Source organism: Euphorbia lathyris, chromosome 1, assembly GCF_963576675.1.
Source record: "Euphorbia lathyris chromosome 1, ddEupLath1.1, whole genome shotgun sequence".
NCBI classification, from domain to species: domain Eukaryota; kingdom Viridiplantae; phylum Streptophyta; class Magnoliopsida; order Malpighiales; family Euphorbiaceae; genus Euphorbia; species Euphorbia lathyris.
Genome location: NC_088910.1, coordinates 59973194 through 59983494, shown reverse-complemented (window position 1 = coordinate 59983494; position 10301 = coordinate 59973194). Strand labels below are relative to the sequence as shown.

The following is a 10301-nucleotide window of genomic DNA, read 5'->3' as shown; positions in this document are numbered from 1 at the left end:
CAGAATCATTATGATATTTATGCTTCTTTTTACCTTTCCTCTAAGAGGGGACATTAACATGATCTTTTATTTTTTACCTGTCTTGATTAACATTTAAAATCAAATGCTTAGATTTCATAGAGGATTGTGAGGAGAATGACAGTATTCATGAGTCTAACGAACATTATAAACCTCAACAAAATGGTGTAATAAAGAAAAAAAATAGAACACTTAAGAAAATATAATGAATATTATATTGTTAAGTGCGAATATATCTAGTAACAGGGGGGTGGCTGTTTTGTTTACTTGTTATATTCTTAATAGAACCCTTATGAGTTGTGGAAAGGTTTTGTCTTTAAGTTTTTTTTAAAGGTTTGGAGTTGTTTTGCTAAGGTTTTCCTACCATAAAAGATCCAATAAAGGATCTGAAACCTTTGATTGCATGTTTATTGGTCATGCTCAAAATAGTTTTGCTTGTCGTTTTAAGTCTTTGTGAGATTTTTTATTAATGAATATAAAGATTCTCAATTTTTTTGAGAATATCTTTCCTTTAAAGAAAGATGTTGTGACTAGTGATATTGTGCCCAGTGATGTTGAGCCTTTTTTTTCCTTTCTCATGCTCATGTTTTTTACATACTACTTCTAGTTCTATTGTTAATGAAATTGAAAGTGTAAATGGACTTAGGAGAATTAAAATAGGGTGTTGTTAAACATAGCCTCAATTTCACACCTCTAGCCCCGTGAAAGGACGAAAATACCCTTTGAACCTTTGAGGTGGGAAATGGGGGAAAATTTCCTCTCCCGGCACGCGGGCGTGAGGTAATCACGCCCCACCACAAGGTGAGACGTGAGGCTATCACGTCCGCACCTATGGTGAGGCGTGATAGCCTCACGCCTCACCCTGTGGTGAGGCATGATTACCTCACACCCGCGTGATTACCTCCCCGAAAAAATTGGTTGTTGATTTAGTGATTAACTCGAATTAACCTTTTAGAAATAAAAATTACGGCATTTTAACTCAGATTACCCTTTAACAAATAAAATATAACAACATAAACATTAAAATAAATTAATAAACATAAAAGAGCACATATAATCTCAAAAGTGTTAAAATGTAATAAGTTCTAATAAAATAATTTAGTTTGCTCGACGCCACGCGTCCATAAACTCATCCATCTCCCTCCTAATGAGTAGAGCCTCCTCTTCAGATCGGTGGGTAGCTGCTCGTTGGGTGATACGCCATAACCAGCTAACCCACTGCAAAAAAATAAATAAATATTAAAAAATAAACACATGTAAACTAATATTAAATAATAATAAACTTATAAATTCGCTGTTGGAACGAGCATACTAGACCGGTCCATCATGTGGTGCATGAAGGAGATGAGGATGCGAATATCGCATGTACCAGTCCATGTAAGCAGCATCACAGGCAGTGGGATCGTATCCAACTGGCCGGTATCTCCTCCGATCAATGCCCCGAGCCGATGGAAATCTCCGCCAGGTATCCTCAACTGTGACAGAGGAATGCGTGAGCCTGTACGATAAAGACTTCCATGTTCGTACTGCTTTATCAGGTCTAATACGCTCACCTGGAATAGGCTGAGTATATCCGACCTGTCGCAACGCTCGATCCAGCATATACGGCTCGACAATGTCTCTACACCGTATCCAACCGGCGTAGGACACTCAAAGCTGATCATCATCGGCTATAGGACCATAAGGCAACCACGTCACCTGTAATAAAATAATACTCAATAATAAATAATAATATACTATAAATAATACTTAAATTAATACTAAAATTTTATAAAATATTATAAAACTATAATTAATTCTAAAATTTTATAAAATACCTCGGCTGCCGTCATACGGTCCAGCTGCCCACGTATGGTATCTAGTCGGGCGGTCGTCTTCCTTGGTATCCCGACCTCCCATCAGCATGCACAGGGACGGTCAGTTGGGATCTTGTAAGGTAGTCTATGTGGCCAGAACACCGAAAAATACTCGTATATCCACGCCTGTAGTAGGGTCAAATATCCGCATATACCAGAACCGTCTCCTCTGCTCGCTATCCCCAGCTACCGATATAACGTGACAAATGTAGTAGACCCCCATGAAAGTCCAGCTGCCCCTCTGACATCGCCGTGAACCTCAACAAGATGGACCAGCCTAATCCTATCGCCACTCTTGTCAACAAACAAAGTGGATCCGAGCATAAGCCACATCCACGCCGTGGCCCGAGTCGCGTCATCCCTACCATCGCTGGTAAGTCTGTGTACAACATCGACAAATACACCTCCACCACTCCCTTAATGTCGGGTCGGCGACATCAGGTCATCCAGATTCACCCCGAACATCATCATGCACATGGCATGCAGCCGCTCAGTACTGGGAGACTCGGACACAATCGCACCATCGATCGGGATATGCAGAATCTGTCATACATCGTGCAATAGAATAGTCATCTCCCCGAATGGCATGTGGAAGGAGTTCGTATCGGGCTGCCACCGCTCCACGAACGCAGTTAATAGCGGAGTGTCGAGGTTCCTAAACATGGTGGATGGAAGGTGAGACAACACAGTATTCTCGATCATATCCTTCAGCTGTAAAATGACACATATACAATTACTGAATGTTTTTTAGGTTTATAGTTAAAAATACAAATTAAAATAAATTTTGACAAACTAAATTATTCTTACCTCGGGTGACGCACCAGAAAACCACACCCCCAAATTATGACATGCTGATGCTCTGTTGTAGCATGTCAGAAACGACCGAAGCTCCTCTCCCAGCATCCGTGAGGCAACATGTCTTAGAAAACTAGGAATCACGGAACCATCAATGGGGCCACCATCCACCGGTCTAGTAACAATCCAGCTTTGGTCCTCACTAGCTTTGGGACATTTGCTGGTCCCTGAAATATAAAATTATACTAAAATTATAAAATTATACTAAAACTATACTAAAATTATAAAACTATTATAAAATTATACTAAAATTATAAAATTATACTAAAACTATACTAAAATTATAAAATTATACTAATACTATACTAAAATTATAAAATTATACTAAAATACTAATACTATACTAAAATTATAAAATTATACTAAAACTATACTAAAAGTATAAAATTATACTAAAACTATACTAAAATTATAAAATTATACTAAAAATATACTAAAATACTAATACTATACTAAAACTATACTAAAATTATACTAAAACTATAAAATTATACTAAAAGTACTAAAATTATACTAAAATATTATACTATACTACAATTTAAAATACTAGCCTTCAAATTAAAAATACTTGTACTCGCATCGCCATCCTCACCCTCGCCATCACCACCAGCTGCAGACTGTCGCAATACCTGGGCTATCACCTCCAAATAGTCCTCCACAGAATCGCTATCACGATCTCGGTCATCATAATTCGTCGCCCCCTCTTCTCCACGAATATCGGGCTGATCCACAATCGGACCCCTCCGCACCTGCTCCGTCGCAGCCCCTCTCCGCCTACAACCAGATATATCAATACCACGCAGTCTCGTATACCGTGGTGTATCCTCCTCCCCGTCCATATCTAGACGACGAGCAGATGACGGGATGGATTTCCCCCCGATAGTAGGCCGCTCCGTCTACAAAAATTACGCTAAATTAATCTAAAACTTTAACATATAAATTATAGGGTAAATTCCAAAAACAACCCCTGTGGTTTCATGTTGTTCCAAAAAAACCCTTGTGGTTTGTTAATACAAAAAAAAAAAAGGACTGTGGTTTGCGCCGTTACCCGAAAAAACGGAAAATGGCTTAACACCGTTAGTTTTGATGACGTGGCAAAGGGTAAAATTGTCCAAATTAAAATAAATAAATAAAATAACAAAATTAAAATTAAAATAAATAAATAAAATCTCCAAATGACCACCTTCTCTCTTCTTCTTCTCTCTTCTTCCTGGATTTTCTTCTTCTTTTGTTACAGATACTATCTTCTTCTTCTTCTAATTTCATTATTTTCACTTTCTTTTTAATCACCGATTATCAGTTGAAGATGAAAATAACTCTGCAAATCTCAGGAAGCAAACCACAAAACACAGCAATAACACCACAGAAAATAACTCTGCATATCTTAGGAAAAAACCACAAGAGAAGAACTGTGCTGAACAGAAACGGCGAACTCAGAATAGAGGAAGTGCTGGCAAAAAATCGCAAACGCAGAGAAGAATCCCAGGAGATTGATTCGCAAAGTTCAAATAGCGCAGAAGAAGAACTGTGTAGAGAGAGAACGACTGCGCTAAAGGAAGAAATCGACAATGAAATCGCGATTTTCAAATGGCACAGAAGATTAATTTGTCTTGGGAAAGGAAGGGAGCTATGGTGACTGGAAATTTCCAAACGTCCCAGGAAAATCAAAACATCCCGGGAACCAAAATGCCCAAACCAAAACGTCCAGAATTTCTCAATTATGGCGTCGATTCTCGAGGAATTCAGATCGATTCTCGAAGAAGAAGGCTGCTTCTGGAATGATCAGATTTCTGCTGTTTGCGCGAAGAGGAAGAAGAAGATTTCTGCTGTTCGTCGCGCCGGATCGCTGCTGGAGGAGAGGAGAAAAGAAGAATCTCACCAGAAGAAGAGAAGAATGGCGAGGGATGCAGGAAAGAAGAAGAGAAGAGAAAAGAAAAAGAAAAAAATAAAAAAAAATCTCACGCAGGAAAGAAGGGTTTTAATTCATTCCTGTTTTAATTCGTGAAAAGAATGGCAACAGAAGAAGAGAAGAATCTCACGCAGGAAAGAAGAAGAGAAGAGAAAAGGAAAAGAAAAAAATAAAAAAAAAAATCATTTTTCCAATTTTACCCCTTGCCACGTCAGCACTTTAACGGTGTTAAGCCATTTTCCGTTTTTCGGGTAACGGCGCAAACCACAGTCCTTTTTTTTTTGTATTAACAAACCACAAGGTTTTTTTTGGAACAACATGAAACCACAGGGGTTGTTTTTGGAATTTACCCTAAATTATAATCAAATTAATCTAAACATTTAACAATTTAATTAAAATGTAATTATAATTTAAAAAAAAAAATTCAAAAACCCAACGGGCGTATGAACATCACGCCGGAACCACCGGTCGTGCGTATGAACATCACGCCCGACCTATGGTGCGTCCATGAGGCTATCACGTCCGCACCACAGGTCGAGCGTGATGTTCATACGCCGGAACCATAGATCGGGCGTGATGTTCATACGCCCGACTGCGATTGCGGCGTTTTTTTAAAATCGCTCACAGATTCAAATTTGAAGCTTAAATAAAAAAACCCGTAAATCTTACCATTTTCGCTTTCCCTTTATGGCCTCTGTCACGATCCATGTTTTGGTTCACAAATTAGTCCGGATTTGATTGAAGAGTCTATAGGGTTTTTGAGAGGTTTTGTGTTTTTCCAAATTTTGGGCAAAAGGTAGTTCGGTCTATTCCCGAGGCTAGAGGTAGGAATAAGTGGCTAGATATAGTAATTCACTTAAAATAAGAAGAATATCTAGTAGTTTTGGATCTTAATTTATAACTATTTTTCTATTAGAAAATCATGACAGAATATATGATGAAATAATGTTAGCTTATCTATATAAGAAGATCCAAAAACATATGAAAAGACAATAACCTCTATCGATTCCAATTACTAGAAAGAAGCAATAAAAAATGAATTAGATTCCATAATATAAAATCATACGTGGGACTTATTAGACCTACCAAAAGGGATCAAACTTATAAAATAAAATGGATCTTCAAAAGGAAGAGAATACCAGATGCACCATTGTGAAGTTTAAAACTATACTCGTTATTGTAGGTTACAGTCAAAAGAAAGGTATTGATTATTTTGATACTTTTTCTCGTGTTACTAAATTTTTTACCACTGTAACTTTTATTATTGTTGCAGTTATACACACAATCTTATGGTACATCAAATGGATGTAAAAACTACAATTCTCAATGGTGATTTAAAAAATGAAATTATGTGCTACAACTCGAAGGACATATTCTCGAGAAGAAGGTATGTAATTTGAAAGAAGTCCTTGTATGGATATGAACAAGCTCCCAAGCAATGATATAAAAAATTTGGTGGAACTCTAGTATCGAATGGGTATGTTGTGGATGGTTCGGATACATGTGTTTACTGCAAATCCTTTTGAACCAATTATTTCATTATGTACTTATATGTGGATAAAATGCTAATTTTGGGCACTAATATAGATGTAGTCAAGAGTTTTTATCTCATCATTTTGACATGAAAGATGTGGTAGAAGCATATGTAATACTTGGAATAAAGGTTATAAGAACTAAAAATGGTTTTTCATTTGGGAAGTCAGATTACATTGAAAAAAATGCAATAATTTTTATGTGGTGCATGCTAGAACACCTTATGACCCTAGAATATCACTTAAGGAAAATAAACGAGATAGGGTTTCACAAGAAGAATATGCTAAAATCATATGTAGTGTTTTGTTTTTAATAAATCATGCCAGAACAGACATAACATATGCGATTAGTAGACTGAGTAATATAATTATAATCCTAATATTGAACATGGGAATGCATTTCATCGTCTTCTTTCATACTTGAAAGGTACTATGAATTTGAGTTCACAATTTAATAATTAAGAAATGCAATTAATTTTAACCAAAAAACTTTGTTACTTTTGTATTAATTGCATCCATTAACTAATTTTTATCTATTCCCAAAGTAAACATACAACTTAAATAGAGATATATTGGGTAAAATTCAATTAGTGTGCATAGATTGAATCAAAACATCATGTATTATGGAACAAACAAAATTCTCTAAAAAGACATCTATTGTGGAACAGAGAGAGTATGTTTTTGTCTTGAGTGATAGAGTCATTTCATACAAATTGTCCAAACAAACAAGCATTGCACGTTCAACTATGGAATATGGATTTATAACTTTTGAATTGGCATGTCAAGAAGCAAAATAGTTGAGAAGTTGGTTAGCCCACATTCCATTATGGGGGAGGTAAGATGCACATATATTACTACAATGTGATTCACAAGTAGCCATGGGAATTGCTAAAGAGAGTGTCTATAATGAAAAGAGAACGCACATAAGTTTTACACATAATGCGGTTGATGAATGGGGTAATTGCTGAGGATATGCGAGGCCCGAGCAAAATTTAGTGGATCCTCTTACAAATGGCTTACCTGTAAGAGTTCTTGAAACGTAGAGAGAAATGTGACTAAAATCCACATATTGACGTTGTGTATTATCTCTCTCATTCCTATGACGTAAGTTAGTGCATGTTATATTCATAGTCCGTTGTGTGGTGCTTCATTATATTAAACTTGATAAATGTTTATCAGATGATGAATTATGAGAAACTCTTACTGATTTCATATTGAAATCACTTACGTGAATGTGAAAATGGACCGCCTTTTATGAAAGACTTGAGTTGTGTTTCTAGAATACTCATAAGACTTAAGATATGTGCATGACCATTATAAGCGCTATATATTCATCTCCTTATAAGTGTTGTGGAGGTCTGAATTTAAGTTACTAAAATACAAGAGTAATTCACTTCCCTTAACATTATAGATCTGAAATATATTAATATTTTAAGTTTCTTAAAAACTTTACTTTCCCTAAATCTTTTTGTTTTTTTTTTTTTGTTTGCTTTCTGTTTCCCAAAAAAACTCACCTGTATCAATGGTAGAATTTGTTGTCATTGAAGTCTTTATTTTTATATTTTTTCAGCCATATCTGGAGCGCAGTCAATATTTGTCTGTCAGACTCAAAACCACCTACAATTTAACAATCGAAATCGAAGAGATTAAAATGACACTGGATTGAGGCCCGTCTATTTACCATCTCCCATAGTTATCCACAAAATTATGATTAGTTGTACATCGCCAACAATTTCTTAACGTGAAAACCAGTTATCAACTTGGATAAAAGAAAGGGTAACATAAATAAAATGAAATAAAATTAAAATTAGATTTGAGTAGTTAAAGATCTCAAGGAGCTAAATTCCTTGTTTGCTTTGAGTAGTTAAAGATTTCAACGAACTATAGAACCAATTCCTCAGTGAGATTACAAACCAAAGTGAGTTTATTGAACTCAGAACAGATCTACAATCATCTATAGGAGTGTCAATGGAAGATAAAATAGGAATTATCGAGTAAATGAGAGACATTGTTGTGGAATCTAACTCCAAAATGACTTTACTCGCACCCAACTATGAGCTTCTGTGCAACACAATGCTTCCCTCATGTCTGGGTCCTGAGAAAATCTAGCTGCTAAACCCCCAATACAGTAACCTCATAAAATACAACCATGGCTAATTGATACCCCATGACTAAAGATTGCTGTATCAAGGTTCATTTTCAGCCAATCATGACTCCAACTTAGAAGAGAAACATTAGAAGGCCACTAGATTCATCATAACTGGATCATACATCATTAACTAATTAGTCTTCCTGATTAACTACTCCCAATCCCATGTGCACATTGTCTGCTATGTAATAATTAAAATTAGCTCTCAATATGTACTTATAATTCTCAAGGACTCGTTTTACTCTGGATTTTGTTCCCTCTTAAATAGAATCTATTATTAACTCATAAAGTTGCCTCCAGGCATGTTAGTTGGCCCCTGCGAGGAAACTTGTCCTTGAGAAACCAGTTGTGACCGGCTTGGACCTTGAACATATGCTTGACCCATTCCTGTTCCCACCATTTGCTGCTGTTGTGGAAGTTGTTGCTGCTGCAATTGTGGAAGCTGCTGTTGCTGTTGCTGTTGAAGCTGCGAGAGTTGCTGCTGTTGATGTTGAGGAAGCTGCTGCTGATGTTGCAGTTGCGAAAGCTGCTGCTGCTGTGGAAGTTGTTGTTGCTGCTGTTGTTGTTGTTGTTGCATCTGGGAAAGCTGCTGCTGCTGCTGCAGCTGCGGGAGTTGCTGTTGGTGCTGCTGCAGCTGTGCGAGTTGCTGTTGCTGCGGCTGTAACTGTGAGAGCTGTTGCTGCTGCGGCTGTAACTGTGGGAGTTGCTGCTGCTGCTGCAACTGTGGGAGTTGCTGCTGCAACTGTGGGAGTTGCTGCTGCTGTAGCTGGGTTAGTTGCTGCTGTTGTAGCTGCGGATGCTGTTGCTGTTGCGATTGCATCTGCTGGTGATGCTGTTGTTGCATTTGTAGCTGTTGTTGCTGACTCGGTACTTGAGGCTTAAACACAACCATATCCTGATTCCATAAAAAGCTTATATAGAATACAAAAGAAAAAAAATACAGCAACTTGGCAGCGATACCTAAATAACGAAGGATATGTTCATTGCAGGCTTAAGCACATAGTATCACAACTTTATCAAGCAATTTGAACAAAGAATAGTATTTGAAAAGAAAGAGAGGATATAGGGTTATGCAGGAAACTTCTTCAATTTGAGATATTAAAAGAACTTCTTGGTACTGCAGATCTTACCCCAGGAAAAAGCATCCCTATCAAGCGACAGGCTTTGTCTGAAACAGAAAGCAGTAATGTCTGTGATGGCAACTGGATCACTGCACACTTGAGAAATTAAGGACATTATGTCAGAAAAGTCGATCAAATAATATCTAACTAACGGATTAATTACACCCATGTCCTCCAAGTATAAGGGATGGAACACTAATGTCATAAAACTTAATTTCTTAACATCAATATCATCAAACTTTTCATTTGATATCTCATGTGGTCCTTCTACCCAGATTCCAGCAATGACAATCACATGAAAAGACTCATAAACCACACGTAAGCCAGATTTTTATACATGAAACAGAAAATAATAAAAAATACATGTCACGAAATCCAATCCAGTCAATTTCATTCACCCCTCCCTTTCGATATCTCAACATTAGCAGAACCTAGTAAGGCCAAACTAAGTACTCTTTTTATTATTTTTTAATCTACGTGCAAAAATATGGATTATGTGTCATCCATGTGTCCTTTCGAACTGTTATTGACAGAATCCGGACAAAATGACTACAAGAGAAAGCAAATGTGAAGTTAGATGATTTTGATGTAAGAAATTAAGTTTTGTGAAATTAGTGTTCCATTCCTGATAATTGAAAGACTGCGGATGTAATTAACCCTATAACTATCCTAAATAACCATTATTGACACACAAAATTTGGCGTCGAAGCTGGATGCTTTTATGGAACAAATGTCGTCTCATCATCGTGCACTGGAGGAACAAATTGCAAAATTATCAGTTTCAATTCGGGAAAAAGAGAAGGGATCTAGCAGTAATAATATAGAGGGACAAAACAATGGAATTTCTGGTAGCAGCAGAAC

The 10301-nt window shown here is 36.8% G+C and overlaps 1 protein-coding gene across 2 annotated transcripts in view; it reads right to left on the bottom strand.

Moving 5' to 3' along the window:
• Window positions 1–7956: 7956 nt before the first annotated feature.
• LOC136234796 (mediator of RNA polymerase II transcription subunit 25) overlaps window positions 7957–10301 on the bottom strand; it is a 28744-nt gene continuing 26399 nt past the window's right edge. Inside the window, exons 14-15 of one of the 2 annotated variants that reach the window (XM_066024285.1) lie at window positions 9450–9536; window positions 7957–9196 (exon numbers count right to left, since the gene is read on the bottom strand). In XM_066024285.1, the coding sequence (XP_065880357.1) occupies window positions 8597–9196; window positions 9450–9536 (687 nt within the window). In that variant the 3' untranslated portion in view covers window positions 7957–8596. Of the gene's footprint in view, window positions 9215–9449; window positions 9537–10301 lie in introns of both variants that reach the window. The other variant, XM_066024277.1, reaches the window with a different exon arrangement.